This window comes from Tachypleus tridentatus, chromosome 5 (assembly GCF_004210375.1).
Source record: "Tachypleus tridentatus isolate NWPU-2018 chromosome 5, ASM421037v1, whole genome shotgun sequence".
NCBI classification, from domain to species: domain Eukaryota; kingdom Metazoa; phylum Arthropoda; class Merostomata; order Xiphosura; family Limulidae; genus Tachypleus; species Tachypleus tridentatus.
The window spans coordinates 10519075-10539140 of NC_134829.1; the positions used below are offsets into that span (position 1 = coordinate 10519075).

Sequence of the window (20066 nt, forward strand, 5' to 3'; positions counted from 1 at the left end):
AGTTTTTCTGGCCATCTGTAACATTGTTTGTTTGGAAGTTTCCAGAAGGTGCCAGTAAAATTAGCATATCAGCTCTTCTGGTTATTTGTTTCACTGTTTTGTTTTGAATTTTCCTAAAAGTATTACTAAAGTAAGCATACCATCCTTTCTGGTTATCTGTGGCATTGTTTGTTTGGAATAGATGAGTGGCCAAACCCCAGTAGGGACTTTATTTTGCAAGTTATTTGCATGCATCTGTTAGAAAACTATGCTATATATCAAGGAAAAACTTATCTCCCAATCTCCCATTTCATGATATTCCTGTTGCTTTAACCCGTCAGGACAACACTGTGAAAATCATGTATGAACCATACTACTATCAAATGGATGTGTTTTACAAGCAAGATTTTACCCATTTAAGAATATCCATAATAATACAAGAATGTAGCATTTAGTTTGTACATAATTTTTATTTATAGTATTGGTATTGTGATAGTATATTGTATGATAATTGAAACATCTGAGAATTTGTTATCAACATTCTTAGCATAATTCATTGCTATGTCATTCCTGTAATACCATGTATTCAAATAGAAATAAGGTATAATGTATTTTGTGTAGTTATTATTCATTTATTTTGGTACAAAAACAACAAGTAACTCAAAAGTATTGAATACCTTGCTTCAGTGAGTTATCATTGTCATCAACAACATTGTCACAATTTATCTAGAATGTTTATAGATTGAGGCATCTCTCTCCAGTGTAACATGGACATAACTCTGTACAAGATAGATTTTGAACCAATAAAGCTTGGCATATCATGGTCTCGTTTCAAAGTAGCAGACTTGTTGATATGTTTTTCTCTTTTGTTTGCATTTTATGCAGATGAGTGATGGATTTACTTTTCTCTTGATGACATGTGATGCAAGTTGACAAATCCATACATGTAATACTAGTCCTTGTAACTTGTAAATTGTGCTAAGAGATATACTTGGATGTGGTTTTTGATGAACATCTCACTCTGAAGGTGCAGTGAATGACAAGTTCCTTTTGGTGGTGTATTTTTGGTAACAATTTCTGTGATAGAACACCTCAGGAATGGTCTTATGGCTGTCACTATATGTTTTTACAAATTTAATTTAATTGAGAACATCATCTTGAAGAACCTTTACTGCTTCAAACAAACTTTGATGGCCTACTTCACCTGCTATACTCAGTTTCTCTTGACTTGCCACTTGATAAATTATACACATTAAAAAGGTTTAGACTGCTTGTATCTTTTTGATTTTCATCAGCTTTAGAGGATTATCTATGTTAAGGAGATCTAAGCATTTTTACAACTACCATTAAGCTATGTGTTCATGTTAAGCTACACCACAAATACCTGCAAAGAAAAGTAAGAGAGACATTGTAATTAAATTATAATGCTTTTATTTTTAATGTAAGCACCAATATATTCTGAAAAATGTTTAGTAATCTGAGATAAATTTATGAAATACTATGAAGTGAAATCACAAGCAGTGAAGACTTGTCCACAGCAGTTGCCTATGCAGTCACAAGTGTGTGTGTACCAAACATACACACAGAGTACATACATACACATAATGAACACATAAAAGCTGTGAAAAATGTAAACAGTATATAAAATATTTCTGAAAGGAGATATAGAAATTATCTATTTCTTCTGATTGGGGAAGGAGTGTTGTCAAGCAGTTTTCACATGTTTCTACCATTTATACATCAGTACAGCAAGAGAAATTTTGAATCTGACACATCAAGCTTTTATATATACTTTGTTGCTTTGTAATATAGGTTTGCATCCTGACACTCATTGCAAATGTTTTGAGTCTGTGCTCACTCACCTAAAAGTTTCCACAACATACTACTGTTATAAGTGTACCAGCCCTTCTGGTTATCTCTAGTATTATTTTATTTGGAATGCTCCAGAAGACAGTACTAGAGTAAATGTGCTAGCCATTCTGGTTACCCATTACATCATTTGTTTGGAATGCTCCAGAAAAACTACTAGAGTGAATATGCTAGCCATTTTGGTTACCCATTACATCATTTGTTTGGAATGCTCCAGAAGACACTACTAGAGTGAATATGCTAGCCATTCTGGTTACCCATGGCATCACTTGTTTGGAAAGTTCCATAAGATACCACTAAGGTAAATATACCAGCCATTCTGGTTATAAGTGGCATTGTTTTGTTTGAAAGGTTCTAGAATATACTACAGAAATGAATAAACCAGTCATTGTGCTTATCTGTTGCATTGTTTTTATATATGTATATGTATTACTAGAGTAGCAATGCTAAACTTTATCAAGTGCCTAATATCTTTCTAATCAAATAAATTTAACTTGGAGATCATGTGCACAGCATATGAATATATAAAAGTTAAAGTGATTGTAAATCAGGAGTTTGTTCAATATATATATGTGTTTTTATATGAGAAATTAATGAGGTAATATAACCTTGAATCTTGTTAGCTGTTTTATTTAAATAAGAAACTTTTGCCTTGCAGAATTTTGTGAAGATTGTATGATACTTCATAAATGTAAGGTATTTATAACTTATTATATAACAACATTTATGAAACATCAAACCTTCAAAATAAGGGTTTTGGTAGTAGTGTTTTTGTTTACTCATTTCTCCACATAGTTCTATAGAACCTTAAATTTAATTACTAACAAATTTGCAGTACCACCTAGTAGTATATTAATGTAGTTACTACAACAAGGTATTGGGGTTTTTATTGTGACATTTATACAGATCTCTACAGTCGTTGAATACAAAATGCTCCATTGTTATTCACCCTTGTAACAGGAAATGATAAAATTATAGTATGGAATTTATTTATCAGGAAACATGAAACAATAACACAAAAAACAAGAAATTATATAACATTCAGGAGATATGGAATGATGAATAAAGAAAATTGGACTTAAGATAATCAACCTACATTCACTGAAAAACAGTTTGGTGCTATGTTTCTCATGTTATAAATAAATATATATATTTTTTTAATATTAACTTGTTCGTAAGTTTATAAAAATAATGTAGGAAGTTAAATTCAATAATATTTCTATTCTGCATACAACTAAGGTGCATTAGTGCACTCATACTTTGTCAACAAAATGCAACTAAGATTGCATGAACTCCAGTGTTTCTTCAATTGGCTCTTGTGATGAACTGTAATAGATCATTCATTTGTTAGAAACTACGTTCTCAAAATATATAGACGTTAAATTTTTTTAATTGTGTAAAAACGACAGTTATAGGACATGTTAATCTTATAAGGAGTACTAGTAATATTATCAATGTATTTTGTTGTTGATCCCATTATTTGACATTACAGTGTATGTGAAACCTCTTGAAGCATCATTTTTGTATACTTTCATAACAGATGTATTTTCTTACTGCTGTTGTTAGTTGTCCATATAGTGATCACTTGTTATATTATATAGAAGCTTCTACAGTCTATGGTGGTTTGATCCTGAGTTGGCAGTAGTATCTCACACAACTCTTGGGAAACTCGGTTATTTTTTGTATAACATTATTATCGTAGAAATAGATATGAGAAACATGGTACAATAAACCAATTCTGCATAAAGTGTATAACCTAGTCAGTTATTACACATTATCTTTGCAGAGGTGTCAATATCAATACAAAATGTTAAGAGTTTAAACCTAGTCACTTATATTATGCCATGTTAAATCAGCGGATAACGGTGGGCGGAGCACAGATAGCCCATTGTATAGTTTTGTAATTAATTTCAAAAGCTGAAAGAAATAACCTGACCTGGCTTAATAATATGTGAGTTACAGGTTCTAATACTCACCACAATGAAAAAATTAACCCTCACGCTTATGATGCATCAATAATCCAAAAGTGAGCAATTTGAGGCAACAGGATACGAACTATAGATATAGTTGGTTTCACACTATAGCAAACTAATCGTTGAAATACCGAAATAGTGGAAAAGTTAAATTTAAATCCAAATGTACCATATAGTGAAACATCCGCTCAAGCTGGATTATTGTGTAAAAAAGACAATGTAATAATTACATTACAATCGAATCGTCCTATTCAATACAATAAGCACCCAATAAAATCAAACTGAGTTGCACTTTTGCACATAATAGCAAGAGTGCAGTGGAAGGAAATGGCCAATACTGTGTGTAAAATTCTTCTTCCTTCTATTGACAAAACGTTTTGAGAAGAACACGTTGCTTGAAGTGCATTTAAAGCATCATAAGTCATACCAATACCAAATATATTAGAATGCAGACATAAAGAAAGAAACGCGTATTTTAATATAAGCAACGTCACAATTATTTCAAAAACAACGATTATTTTATACACAATTATGAAAATGAAACAGTATCCAGTCTCAAAATTGCCATAACATACGAATAACTTACTGTACAAGATTAAATTCAGTAAATTGCCGATGAGATTGAAATACAGTCTTATCTACTCTACATGTTTCGACGTATATAAATGCTTCATCCTCAAGAGTACAATGCTTTGCAAAAAAAAGCGTGATTTGTAGTTACAAGATGACCAGTTTGGACATTAAAGAATTTCACGCCATCTACTGACAACATTAACATCAGATCCATCATTCTCACTTAATAACTTAAATGCCCCCCTGTGGCATAGTGGTACGTCTGCGGACTTACACACTAAAAATCGGGTTTCGATACCCGTGGTGGGCAAAGCACAGATAGCCCATTGTGTAGCTTTGTGCTTAATTCTAAACAAACGAACAATAATAACTTAAATTTAAGTTGTTTTTTTTCTTTACATTTACTTATCTCAGTAGACTCACGTACATTCACGCTAATTAAACTTCCAAGTGTGCTAAAATAAGTTGTTGTTTTTCCGATTAAATTGTATATTTACTTTCACTGATATGTTCTGCTAAAGATGAAATGCTAATATTATTGTTTTTAACATTTCTTTTGTGTTCACTCATTCTATATTTTAAATTTATTCTAGTTTAACCTATGTAATATAGATATTTTATGTATACCAAACTTTTCAATTAAATCAGTTTTATCTTTAATTGTATCATGAATTTGGCTAACTTTGTTTATCGAGTTAGTTGTTATTTTTGTTTGTTTGTTTCTTCAATTTACGAATTCAAAAATCTACGCGAACTGAAAAAAAGTAGCTTTTAAATTAAAAAAAACCTTGTATTCCGGATATATTATTCTGTTTGAAGAAGTTTCATCTGCATAATATGTTCATATACATTCATATATGTTTTGTTTTGTTACTAATTGAATGGTATATTGCCCCCCGCTAGTACAGCGGTATGTCTCCGGATTTACAACGCTAAAATCAGGGGTTCGATTCCCCTCGGTGGGCTGAGCAGATAGCCCTATGTGGCTTTGCTGTAAGAAAAACACAAACACACTGAATGGTATAGAGAGACTTCTGAGGTGATAACGTTCCTCTTCACACAAATTAGCTATATTCTTCAGCCATTCAGTGCGTCTGTCATAAAGATTTGCATGTCACTAGTCTTGAGGTATCTCACACCTAATTCCCCTGAAATTTACATTAATTATGTAAATGATGATATTTGTCTTGAGACCTTCACCATGCACAATAACTCTTCCAACGTGCTTACTATACAAAAACTTCATTCTTCCCCTCGACACCGTATTAATTGAGTATATTGTGACTATATATGATTAATATTTTCGTTTGTGTTCAGTTTATTGAGATTTGTACCATCAACAAAACGTTGCTTTTTCAGCTTACTTTTTAAAAGCTTTACTTTTATCATGACTTGTCAAACGACAAAGATTTCTTCTTAGTCCCAGTTATAAGATGCTGTTAATGTTTAGGCTTAATTTCTGCTGTGTAATTTGGAGACCCATTAATTATCAAAGTTATTGTAGCCATTGTTCAGCATGATGTGGATTATCGCGTTCTTAATGGGCCTTCTCTTGTCTCGTCAGCCGAAATTCTTTCTCCACAGTTTGGAATGATCTTTTGGAATACAACCTTCACGTAATTTTCTTTGGGTAGTATTCGACTATTCGTGAAACAACTTTACCCTTTCAATGTCTTCTGTAATACATTTGTAGGTATGTTCGGTTTCATTTTTGCCTGTGTTCATTTTTTATATTTGTTCTCTTATTCTATGATGGACAGTTCGTGGATTTATTTTATCTTATTGCATGTTATTATGTTTATTTCCTTTCATAGCCCGACATGGCCAGGTGATTAAGGCACTCGACTCGTAATCCGATGGTTGCGGGTTCAAATCCCCGTCACATCAAACATGTAAGCTCTTTCAGCTATGGGAGCATTATAATGTAACGGTCAATCTCACTGTTCATTGGTAAAAGAGTGGGTGGTGGTGACTAGCTGCCTTCCCTCTTGTCTTACACTACTAATTAGGGATGGCTAGCGCAGATAGCCCTCGTGTAGCTTTGTGCGGGCCCGGCATGGCCAAGCGTGTACGACTCGTAATCTGAGGGTCGCGGGTTCGCATCCCCGTCGCGCCAAACATGCTCGCCCTTTCAGCCGTGGGGGCATTATAATGTGACTATCAATCCCACTATTCGTTGGTAAAAGAGTAGCCCAAGAGTTGGCGGTGGGTGGTGATGACTAGCTGCCTTCCCTCTAGTCTTACACTGCTATATTAGGGACGGCTAGCACAGATGGCCCTCGAGTAGCTTTGTGCGAAAAAACAAACTTTCTCTCATAACTCCTTTCTCGTGCCTGAATACCTTTTCCCCGTGTTTATGATTACTTTTGCCCAGGTTTGACAATTTTTCCTTTTATTTCGCTTTCTGTTCCCTATTTTAGTATTGTTTGTCTTTCTATCTACCCTCTTGTATTCCCTCTCTTTCCACATTTTCGTTTCTGAAGCATTTGTCCATGCTTCTAGTGGCTTCTATGAACATTCTTTTCTTTCTCTGCTGTCCCCCGCTAGTACAACGGTATGTCTCCGGATTTACAACGCTAAAATCAGGGGTTCGATTCCCCTCGGTGAGCTCAGCAGATAGCCCAATGAGGCTTTCCTATAAGAAAACACACGTTCTCTGTTTGCCTGATTTATTCCTCTGTACCTTATTCTCCTGCTATTAGGAATTGCTTGGTAATGTTACATTTCTTTTTATTGTATCCCTTCCTTCTTGTGTACATATTATTTGCCTGCTCTCTTTCTTGACGCAGATGTCTTCGTTGGGTTTTTTTTTTCCTCTGGTAATTTGTGGTTTGATATTATACAACGTGTCCTTATTTTATTCCCAGGTTTTCCTTTCTTTACCTTGCCCTTTACTTATATTCCTCTTTTAGATCAGTCTCCATTTTGGATTCCAGGCCATCCTTTTGTTCTCATATTACCTCTACCAGACATCTTCTTACCAATGACAATCACAAACGTACGATTCTGTGAGCTACTTTCTCCTCTGCTGCTGTTGGTCTCAGCCTTGTTGCTTAGAGCCTTTCCTTCACATTTCTTTTTCTCCTAACTCCAACTTCATCTAAGGTATTTTTTACCTAGTCTGCAGTTGGCCATGGTCAATGTGCGAAACACTTTACTACCTGTTTCCTTTGGCCCTTTATCTCTTTCTTTTTTTTTCTGTTTTGTCTGTCTTTTTTTTTCATTGTCCCATTCCTTAGTTTTTTCTTCAACTCACTGTTGACTCCTTTTGCATGTTTATTGGTATCACGAAAGTCTTTGCCCACCATATTCACAATACCTGGCTAGTATTTCATTTCTTTGACTGTTTTTTATCCTTCACTTCATACATAATATAAGAGTTGGTTCCGTAAAGACACCGATTGTATGGTGTACAAAGCATTGAGTATCTACATGTTACAGTCATCTATTACAGGTAGGTAATTCCCATTTTATTCTGTAATTAAGTTTGTAATGAAACATCATAGCTTTATAAGAAATCTAACTTCAAGGAGTAATGATAACGTTGTTTACATTAGAATTATGATATATTTTAACGTATGTAAAATATAGAAAAAACAAACCAATTTTTCAATACCTCTACAATCTTCGTAGTGCCTTTCTTCTTCTCTTACCATTCTTTTTATGGTAGTTGCTCGTTTGTGAGGGTGGATACTTGTTTTGAGATCGAAATCCCTTTTCACATCCACTCAATGTTCTGTACTTTTGAGTGATTTCTTATCTCATTTTAACTGAATTCGGTATATCTTTGCTTGCAAAACTTGGCTTAACTAGCCATTAGGCTTTACATTTCATGTTCTCTATCTATATGAGAAGTTCTTTCGCATTTCGAGATTCTAGCTTCTTCAAGTCATCTCTTTTCTTTGGAGCATCTCCTCATTACCTCCTATTTTGGACTTTGGGATTTCTTTCAGTGACCATACCATGCTTGTTCTACCTTTTGCATTTCATTGCGATCTCTCATTCCAGATTTCCCATTCATTGATGCATCTCCCTGTGATTGAGATATGTTTTTTGTGAGAGTGGATCGTCTGATGCATTAACATTGGACGAGAGTTCACTTCCAGTCAAGATTCACAACCTTCTCTCTTTATTTGTTTTGCATGTTTCAATCTCTGCTCCTACTGGCAGTTCACTTGATGGTTAGAACACGATTTAAAATAGGTATTTTGCGAATTATATGGCTATATATCTATAGGAAAGAAAGGTTACATAATTTGTAATGGATTCACTAATGTATATTTATTTCAATATTCATGTTTGTTTCAGTTTAATATATATTTAGAAATGCATGAAACATATATTGTTAACTGTGTAATACAAATGTCCCGCCTGTTCTCTAAATTTCTAGAAGATTGTCGAGCGTAAGAATCAACCATATACGATATGTGTATGTAAAATACAAGTGATTGCCAGCTGAATTTTTTTAGAATTTCGCTTAATGAGTATAAAAAGGTAGCCATCGCAACACGCGGGGAGACAAGTTAATATTGTTTGTTTGCTACAGTCAATATAGTGACAGTATTCAACTTCAGAAAATTCACTTTGCAAGTTAGTATTTCTACGAAGACATTAGATATGTATACTCCTTTGTGAAAAGTAATCTTGTAAATGAAGTAATTGGTTTGTGAAGTGTGATAATATCAACATATAATTTATTCCTTGTGAACCGTCGATAAAATATTCAGTTCCAGACCATATAGTCTGTCTGTTTAATAGTCTATTTTGGAATTTAGCATTGTAAGACTAGAGGAAAGGCAACTAGTCATCACCACCCATAGCCAACTCTTGGGCTACTCTTTTACCAATGAATAGTGGGATTGACCGTGACGTTATAACGCCCTCACGGCTGAAAGGGTGAGCATGTTTGGTATGATAGAGATTCGAACCCGTGACCTTTGGATTACGAGTCGAGTGCCTTAACCACTTGGCCATGCCAGGCCTTCCAGACCATATAGAAAACTCGGTATTGTTTGTAAATTATTATTATTTATCGAAATAATTGGCCCGGCATGGCCAAGCGTGTTAAGGCGTGCGACTCGTAATCTGAGGGTCGCGGGTTCGCATCCCCGTCGCGCCAAACATGCTCGCTCTTTCAGCCGTGGTGGCGTTATAATGTTACAATCAATCCCACTATTCGTTGGTAAAAGAGTAGCCCAAGAGTTGGCGGTGGGTGGTGATGACTAGCTGCCTTCCCTCTAGTCTTACACTGCTAAATTAGGGACGGCTAGCACAGATAGCCCTCGAGTAGCTTTGTGCGAAATTCAAAAACAAACAAACAAAACATCGAAATAATTATTATTATTGTACGATTATAAGTGCTTAACTTTACTAAATAAGACAGTTCCTATCCATTCGGGGCCTGGCATGGCCTAGCGCGTTAAGGCGTGCGCTTCGTAATCTGAGGGTCGCGGGTTCGCGCCCGAGTCGCGCTAAACATGCTCGACCTCCCAGCCGTAGGGGCGTTATAATGTGACGGTCAATCCCACTTTTCGTTGGTAAAAGAGTAGCCCAAGAGTTGGCGGTGGGTGGTGATGACTACTGCCTTCCCTCTAGTCTTACACTGCTAAATTAGGGACGGCTAGCACAGATAGCCCTCGAGTAGCTTTGTGCGAAATTCCAAAACAAACAAACAAACAATCCTATCCATTCAAATTTCGCAAATGCCTTGAATATAATTGGATAAGTTCTTCTAGAGTTTTATCTAAATTAATAACTTTTTAAGAATTACTTTTCAAATTTGTTCTGTGATCTGAAAGAAAGCTTTAAAGATTTTTATAGACAGTTAAGTCACAAGACCTTTCAAGCAATGATTACTTAATCATTTCATTAAAGTTACTAAAATGTAAGACCTTGCAAATAATAACCTTGAAAGAACATTTAATCACAATCTCCTCATCCTTTTACTTGATCTTTACAACAAACTCGCGAGAATGTGTAGTATATTTTGTTTAAAATGTAACAAAGGTATTTTGAAATATTATAACAAAAGCTAAAAAACATAGTAATCCCAAGAAATTAAAAGGTGTAGTTGTTGTGATATTTACCTTAGACAGGTTGGAAGAATTACAGTTGGAGACTACAAGGACACCTTGAAACAACAAAGTTCCTATTCCCATCAAAGTCTAAAAATATGAATTACCTGAATATTCATGTACCCCAGAGCATTAGTTTAAATGCGACAAGTATACAATTTTACATACTGCACAGCACTGGCAATTAAACAAAAATTAACGAAACTCTTAAAGTAAAAATCGCTAAATCAAAGTAAACTGAGACCAAGACTTAGAAAATAACATGATTCAAAAACTTACCCAGTGACCAGTCAAATTGTTCATAACTGAGAGTTCTTTGTAAGAGCCAAAGTTACCGTTATACTATCTCTCCTTTTTATTTAAAAAAACAAACAAAATCCATACATGATGAAAACTTAGCAAAGAGCTTCAAACCAAGAAAAGCAACAGACAAAGTCTGTAGTAAACTCAGTCCTCGCGACATGGGACTTCTGTCACATTTATAAGCACTCGTCAACCAGGATAGTCCAACTTTGGATCCTGTCAATGCTACCTAAGTCTAGCCAACCAAAATTGGAGATTCCACTAATGCGTAGCATTTGCAAGCCCAAACTGTTTTACTTGAAATTGAGATAGCATACATTAAATGTTGGAAATGATTATCCCTAAGGCATCAAAGAGTGCCTCTCCATGGTGTGAAGCATTCTTCTGATATAAAAAAATTTGTGGTTGTGTAAAGCCCATTGATGAACTGCCCTTGTTGTCTTGGCATTTCTATTTCCAGAAATAGAGAATTAATATCACTCTAAATGTAGAAGGCTCTGATTACATCCATTACTTTGTATGCCCAGCATCTTGGGTATCTTATCCTAATGTTGGACGTGGCTCGTAATTACCTTTATTAAACTGTTGTGTCGTGCAAATAATTGGGGTATCGACATCTTTTACAACTGTTCCACTGCTTGCCAAAAGGATTCAACCACAGTTACCTGTCTCAGAAAAGTTACCAATGACAGCGCCAACCAGAATCTTTTTCCATTGTGCCTGATAGTAAATCACCACACTAAAGCATAAAAATTACTACCAGGCCCAAGACAGCCACATGTATCAAATCTTGGGCCATGTACAAATTGGAGGAGGACCACAAGTTGTGGTGTGGAAAACCAGCATCCATGGCAGAGGAAAAACTATATAATTATTACACATTTTTCTTTCTGTTGTTTTCATTAGATTGTAAAACTTAAAAGCTAAGATTAACCAAGACACGTCTGAAAGTAAGGAAGGAAGTAAACAGCGTGATATGCAGAACATTTGGTATTTCTAATCTCTTAGTTCACTCAGGTGAACATATTAATTAACAAAAATTCCCACACTTTTTGTTTATACACGTTTCTAACCAACTCTGTTTTTTAACAATATAATTATGGTCATAGAATATGACTAAACTACTTTTACTTTAGCTCTTATTGTTCTTGATCGATCTTTTTTGATATCACATATACTTGCTCAAAAGAAATATTACTCCAAGTATGTGTAATAGAAAAACCGTGGAGAAGATGGACTCCGATATCTACCCTTGGTGGATCAGGTGATACCTTCGTGTTATATTAACCGTGTCGTTATGTTTAAGTAACCAAAAATGACGAAGATAGAGCATGTGTACTGAAAGAATTTTCCCTACCGAATTTTATGTTTCCTCCATTCTGGAAAAGACCTACTTATTAATGTTGTGGTTCAAGTTCTACATTTAAGATAAGCTAGTTTATTATCGAGTGCACTCATTACACTTTGGCTGCCGTTATGTTCGTTAAATATTGTATCAGACTTTCTTTAACATGATTCTCAGCCTCGCATTTGCTTCAAATTTAATTAAAATAAGAAAAATCAGTTAATTCCATAATACCACTTTTTGTCAAATTCAAGTCACTTGCAAATACAAACCATTTTCAATTCTTAATTATTTTATGAGGGAATACCATCAAATAATGAGATTCAGGAACGTTGTTTCATGTTTAATTTTAGATTGTGTTCAGTCTCTTTTTTCTTCAAACTCGGCCAAAATGAGGAAAATCAGTTTGATCTCCAAAATATATTTCTGTTGAACCTCAAGCTATTTGTAGATTCCATTCATTTTGAATGGGAAATCGGTATTTTTGTTTGTCTGCAATTAAGCATAAAGCTACACAATGGGATATCTGTACTCTGCTAAATATGGTTATCGAAATTAGGCTTCTAGTGTTGCAAGTCCGCAGACATACCGCTGTGCCACTTATAGACGGTATGTTTGGAAGTACCATAATAGTCTAAATTAAGCGAAATGCCTCATCGGGAGCAATATATTGCAAATAAGGTATAGTTGAAATGCTAGTGGATATTTTTTTGATTGAAAATTCTGTATTGAGCGAGTTTATAACTATGTGGTATAGATTATTATCAGTCTTAGTTCGGCGTAATATCACATTCAAAATACTGCTACAAAAATACTACTCAAAGGAAGGCCCGGCATGGCCAAGCGCGTAAGGCGTGCGACTCGTAATCCGAGGGTCCCCGGTTCGCGCCCGCGTCGCGCTAAACATGCTCGCCCTCCCAGCCGTGGGGGCGTATAATGTGACGGTCAATCCCACTATTCGTTGGTAAAAGAGTAGCCCAAGAGTTGGCGGTGGGTGGTGATGACTAGCTGCCTTCCCTCTAGTCTTACACTGCAAAATTAGGGACGGCTAGCACAGATAGCCCTCGAGTAGCTTTGTGCGAAATTCCAAAACAAACAAACAAAGCTAAATGCTAATACACATAGTCGTGTTCTCTCAGCCAAGGCGTTTTGTTATCTTATAAGTCATAATCAACCAATATAAATAGAATTTTGGTTTAGGACTTGTAAGCTAATAGCTAGCCCTTATAATGAGCTTAAATCTGACGTAATATACCTTGGCATTTCCAAAAAAAAAAAGGGGGTGCAAATAGAGGGGTATAATAAATCACAAATTAACCCACTTTAATAAATTGATTTAATTTTAATTCCGTTTTGAAACAGTTATTTATTAAGTTGATACGTCTTACTATCAACTGGAGAAATTTATCAATTATCTTATTATTACTAACATTTTTTATACATTTAAATAATAATAATTATGTGGTTGCCTATTAGAACAGGGTTCTGTGCTGGAATTATTTCCAAATTCCATCTAGGGGTTATAAAGTGAAGTAATAAAACTGTGGTTGGAATTGTTTCGTATCAGGCTACGTGGGTTAAGATTAAGGGAGGAATTATTATTATTACAGTTTTTAAAGTTTCTTTACTTTTGTAAGTATTATGTAGAATTAAATGTTAATTTGTAGTAGTATGATATTTTTAACCTATATGAATTTCCTGAATGTGTTACCGAAATGTATTAGGCTTGTGTACTGACCGATTCAAAGTCGAAAACTTGAATTATTTAGGAATGAGTATATCCTACAAAGCAATGTCGTGTTATTGTTGTTAGGCTTAAGAAATGTAGGTAGGGTGGAGTACGAATAGACGTTAATATTACACATTATCACTCGGTGTTAATTGTTATATCGATTAGATTTGTTATATATTATTTTGTGCACAACTTAAAAGTATCTTGTGAATTTTAATTTTTTATTATGTGCTCAGTATTCACATTCAATATTGATTTCAAGCTCCAAAGTATTAAGATTTTTAGTAATGTAGATATCATCATCAGTAATTGTCATGAGAGTAAGTATGAACATTTCTTACTCAAAATTTTCTGTGTTAAAAGTGGTACTTATTAATATTTTTATTTATGAATACTCTAGCCTGCCTTAAATTATTTGCTCTTAACTTGGACAAATTTACTACCATTAATAATAAAATCAAGTATTGTATTTTCTAGAGCATTTAGTTTAAAAATTACATTTATTACTATATCCAGGTTGAAAGTAGCCAATGGCTTCTAATGGACCAGCTTCAAATTTGGAGTATGATAGAGACCTTCAAAGTGTTTTACATGATGTTCCATCCATGAATGAAAGCAATGATGTAGTCCATGGAGGTACCCCTTCTCATTCAAAAAGTGCCAGTAACAGTGATAATAAAATTCAGCAATCTATTGGTTCTGGATCACACAGAACAGTAATTCCTCCTGCATCTCTTCCAGCCAGTGGTCAGTGGAATCCTCTAATGCCTCCAGGTTAGTGTCAAGATAAATAGCAATCCTTTAAATATTTCTGTACAGCATTATCAGAAAAGTTTCTTTTGTATTTACTTAAGGTTAATTTGTAACTTTTATGTGATTCTAAAATGTAAACCAGTTATCTACATAATTGTGAATGTACTAAACTGCTTAAAAACAATACAATTTATTCAAATGATCTCACAAGATGTTTTAGCAGGTATTCTAAAAATTTATGTACTTGTGTACAACCTCGTTACTAGACTAGAACCAGCCAATATACAGGTGTCTGATAAATTTTTACTAGTTGTTAAAATATCACTAAATTAAGAGGTTTTACTCTTAGTATTTTAAAAAAGTTATTCTAATACCATATGTCAAAGTTGTTTTTAAAACTGATAAGTTGTAAAAACAGACTATTTGTTTTTTAATATCAATAATAAATACATTTAAAGTTTTTTTTCAGTACTAAATCTCTGATTTTAGCAAATACAAATGTGCCATTGTCAAGTCCTAGTCCCTCTCAGAATGGAGAAGACACAAGATCTCAAGTCACAAGACCTCCTCAGTCAAAGATAGACTCACTCAAACAATGGAGCATTTCAACATACAAATGCACCCGACAGATTATTTCAGAAAAACTAGGGAAAGTAAAAAAATTGTTTTATTATCAATATTTTTGTTTTAGAAAAACTTATTTGTACACATTACTACTATTACTACTGTTTAAACCCAATAATCAGGTTGTATACATTGTCCTGATAAAACAACTTAAACCTGTGGTGTTGATATGGAATGGCATTATCACAACTGTTCTAAGAAAATATAACTGTTTGGCTAATTGCTATGATTTTTTTTACATAACCTCATTTCAATAAACAAATTTTAATAGGGATAAGTCTCATATTTTATGCATGTAAAACAAACATCAGAAAAAAATAAATAATTTATTCATAGACTGAAATTAACTTTGTAATTTTTATGAATTTGTCCATGATTTTGACCATCACAATTAAAATTTATGGTAACTTCAAAGATTGTACATGTATTAATTAAGCAAAGAGGGTGTTAATATAAATATTAATTTCTATTACCAGTATTTTTACCAAACCAAAATATATTTGCTTGAATCGCTCAAGCCAAGCTAGTGATACGTATTCTTGTGGAAACAACAACAATGAAACTATATTTTCAAATTAGTATAGAAGTATTTCTACTATTATCTGAATTTAATTACAGTAATCTGATAATCTGTTTAAACCTAATATAACTTAAATTACTGAATGCAGTTCTGTAGCTATAATTTTGAAGATTAATCTGTTAAAAATGAAATAATTTTGAATTTAATACTAGAATTTAGAATGTAACAAAGTTGAAGTAGAAAGTGATCATGATTTTATTGCTTTTCACCACAAGTTTTATATTTCAATGTTTATTACAGAAAAGGTACTTTAATATTACTCCTAATTACAATGACGTAAAAGCTGAGTTGAGGAGGTCTTCATGCATATATACATATAAGGATTGCTGTAACATGTTGTTAACTCCTCATGTGCTTTTAATTTATTGAAGTGTAAGCTTAATAGTTACTCATACAATTATTTCATCATTTAATTGGAAAATTATAACCTCTCATAAAAGTATTTTACATAAAAATATTCTCATAAAACCATCAGAATTAAAACCAAATTGATGGTTAAGGTGCTCGACTTGTAATCTGTGGGTCAGAGGTTTGAATCCCCATCCCACTAAACATGCTTGCTCTTTCAACTGTGGGGACATTATCATGTGATTGTTAGTCCCACTATTCATTAGTAAAAGAGTAGCCCAAGAGTGACTAGTGGGTGGTGATGAGTAGTTGTCTTCTGTCTAGTCTGTCACTGTTAAATCAAAGACAGCTAATGCAGTTAGCTCTTGTAAAGTTTTATACAAAATTCCAAACAAACTAGGCCAAGAGACTAAGCAAAATTAGATTCTGGTTAAAGACAGACTAAATGTGTTTTATATTTTTTTCTTCAGGGCAGCAGAACAGTGGACTCAGAGCTAGAATGTCAGATTGAACAGCTTCGAGAGACACAGAGGAAGTATACCAACATTCTCCGATTGGCTCGGGCTCTAGCCAGCCATTTCTATCATGTAGTACAGACACAGCATGCTCTTGCTGAGTCTTTCTCTGACTTAGCTCACAAATCCCCTGAACTGCAGGAAGAGTTTCTTTATAACTCTGAAACACAAAGAAATTTGGGAAAGAATGGAGAAACACTCTTAGGAGCCCTGAATTTCTTTGTTTCATGTCTTAATACACTGTGCAATAAGACTATAGAAGACACTCTTCTGACCATCAAGCTGTATGAAAATGCAAGGTAGGAAACAACTATGTTATTAGATTAATAGGCCTTCTATCCTGAACAGTATTTTAAGTTCTTTTTATCTTTTAAGTTTTTTGACAGATTTCTTTTAATTATGCTAGACATAAGAACAGAAGTAATGTTTTTATAGGTTCAGACTACATATAGTTATTTTATCCCTTACCCACTTGGGATATTTTATCTTATTACAAGGGCAAAATCTCATTTGTGAATTGAAAAAATTGGAGAATTTTTATGTTTTCAGGTTTTATTTTTGTAAATAGTAGCATAATATTCAATTATTTGAACTAGCTTGTATTATTTAATGAAGTATAAAGAGAAATTTAATTAAAAAAATCCAAAATATGCTTTAAGACTAAATAAGCACCCTCTAAAAAAAATGGTTTTTCAACATAAAAAAATTGTCAAGATTCTTCACCTTGTTTGTTGTTGCCTTCTCTGGACACGGACTATTACTGGGTAAATATGCAACATTTAAACCTTGTATGTCGTGTGTAACTTACTTAGGAACATGAAATAACTAATATGTAAATACATTGTGTGTGTGTGTGTGTGTGTGTGTATTGTATTTGACAAATTTTCTTTTTCTCAAGTGAATCCTGGACTTTTAAATGGGCAATGATATAGGCCTTTTTATTGATTTCAATGTCATCTAGGCCTAAAAAAAATAAGTATAGAGTAGGTATGTGATAAAACTGCCCTATGTGAAAGCTTTATGACTGTCAGAAAGGTGTCATGAAAACCAATACAGCATGGTTGCACATTTGAAAAAGCTGCCATTAAAACATTTGAAGAAAAATATTCTTTGTCAACTAAACCTTGTGGTAGTTTTGTGTCATCTACACATTCATTTTTATCGGCTACACCTGATGCTATTTTTGATAGTAAAACAATTGAAGTGTCCGTAGGTCAGTCGGGACCAAGGAATTACTCCTTAGACTGAATCTTATTTAAAGTGTAAAAATGAAAATTTGGTGCTTGATGAAAATCACAACTACTTCTAGCAGGCACAAGACCAACTTTTTTGTACAAACAGTGAAGTGTGCAAATTTATTGTGTTTACGTTTAAAGATTTCAAAGTCATTCCAGTACAGAGAAATGAGACATTTATTAGCAAAACGGTTTCACAATTGACAGTGTTTTATGAGCAACATTTCTGCAAAGTTCTTTTGGAAAAACACTTTTACAGGAACATAGAAAAATATAATTTTAATGATTACTAATACATGTATTGGTTAAACTGTTTAGTGTTATTGTAACTGTATCTACCACACTCAAATTATACAATTATTTGGTATCCCTTGCTGATATCATTCTGTATTCCTGTGTTTCTCACCTTTAGCTTGAGCTTGGTCTATGTTCAGATAAACAGGAAACTGTCTGGGGTGATTAAGGTTACATCTAATTGTATGTTCACTTATTTATTTATTTTTTTTTTTTACTCGAGGTTTGAAAGTTCAACTTTACCTGTGGATGTGAATAAGGGTAGACATTTGTCATGTTTTGTATCTTGTTTGTATTTCCGACTCATAAAATTTTATGTGATATCTTTGACTGAATGAATGTCATACTTGTATCTCATAATAGTTTTTACGGAATACATGAACCAGGTATATCAGAAAGGAATTTTTAATTTTGCTGTAGCTGTGTGTCCCTCTGTATTTTTATTCTCATAACATTACTTTTTAATGTAACACGAATGTAAATTGGAAAACAATAGGATAAAATAAACAACAAAATTCTGACCTTTGGCTCTCATTTTGTTTGTCACAATACATGTACATATAAAATATCTTCACATCATTTTGGGGCATTTGGAATCTGGTAAAATGTGTACATCAAAATTATGCATCAGCTGGCACAATGCATGAACAAAAACAAAGCATGAAGCAAATAAAAGTGATATCTGAAGACAGTCTCTGATGAATTAAGGGGATTCTTTAAAATTGTATGACTTTGTGAGCCCAATGTATCTTTCCATATGGATGTGTTTTGATGATATTTTCCTGTCATTCAATACTGTTTTCTGATTCAATCTATTTTATCTTTAAAAAATTGGAATATTGATGGTAACAAGGTATTAGGCGAACATATCTTGTACATCAAAACCCTTGTCTGACGTGATAGAATCGTCAGGATCACATTTTTTCATGAATGAAGATCACTCCACAATCTGATGATCACTCGCTGCTCCTTCATATAACAAGGACAGATTGGTGCACATACCCCCATGAGATATCCCAATTAGCACTTTGGCAGTATTCCTATTCTTGTATGAACTATATGTAGCCTGTTGCACAGTAGGAAGTGTTGGTTTGTTAATGGGGAATTCAGTACCATCAGTTACCACATGTGTTTTAGGGAAATTTTCTTTGAAACTTGATGGAGCATAAAACTGAACTAAGTCACGGTTTGACCAAATATTTTGTTCTCACCGTTGTAATGAAATAAACCAAACTCGTATACAAAAAACATTGTAAACATCTGATTCTGACACACTGAAGAAACAACTCAAATCAAAATTGGTATGATTCTTCCTCAGTTTAACAAGAACCATAAAAAATCTGTCTATAACAGAAAAAGTGTCTGACATTGGGCCATACATATAGGTAAGTACATGAACAGCAGGATGTAGAGTTGCAGAAACATACATTTGTCAAAATCTTGCAATCCAGTGTAGTTATGCATGTCTTGTGGATCATGCCGGAATTTCTCTGCACTGAGTATAGGATCATGTGTATGCATGGCAGGATCCATGGTAGCATCACAAGTGATTGGAAGTGGAGGGAAAGGGGTCTGTTGCCATGTTGCAAGTTGTCACATGAGAGCTGGTTGCATGTTCAAGTGTTGTCACAACATTGCATTCTTTTCCAGTAACATTTGGTACAGGTGGAACAATCTAATATGAAACAGACAGAACAAAGAACAAGTATTATGCTTACTTAGTTATAAGTTACAAAGATATGTCATAGTGTGCAATGCATTCATGGATTTAATGTGAACGTGCTGGTGAACTCTGGCTTGAGGTCACTGTTGCACTCCGATTCGGGCATTTTGTTTAGCGAGCTGCCCTTTACTTTGCGTACAATGTCT

The 20066-nt window shown here is 34.0% G+C and overlaps 2 protein-coding genes across 11 annotated transcripts in view; both read left to right on the top strand.

Moving 5' to 3' along the window:
- Window positions 1–5054, top strand: part of LOC143250489 (uncharacterized) — a 118150-nt gene extending 113096 nt beyond the window's left edge. For all 9 annotated transcript variants that reach the window (XM_076501097.1, XM_076501094.1, XM_076501096.1 and 6 more), the window contains one exon: window positions 39–5054. The gene's annotated coding sequence lies outside the window, so the exon portion shown is untranslated. The remainder of the gene's footprint in view (window positions 1–38) is intronic.
- An 8564-nt stretch (window positions 5055–13618) lies between these two features.
- Arfip (ADP ribosylation factor interacting protein arfaptin) overlaps window positions 13619–20066 on the top strand; it is a 36372-nt gene continuing 29924 nt past the window's right edge. The window contains exons 1-4 of one of the 2 annotated variants that reach the window (XM_076501086.1): window positions 13619–13748; window positions 14365–14622; window positions 15091–15254; window positions 16624–16967. In XM_076501086.1, coding sequence (XP_076357201.1) covers window positions 14379–14622; window positions 15091–15254; window positions 16624–16967 — 752 coding nt within the window. In that variant the 5' untranslated portion in view covers window positions 13619–13748; window positions 14365–14378. Of the gene's footprint in view, window positions 14169–14364; window positions 14623–15090; window positions 15255–16623; window positions 16968–20066 lie in introns of both variants that reach the window. The other variant, XM_076501087.1, reaches the window with a different exon arrangement.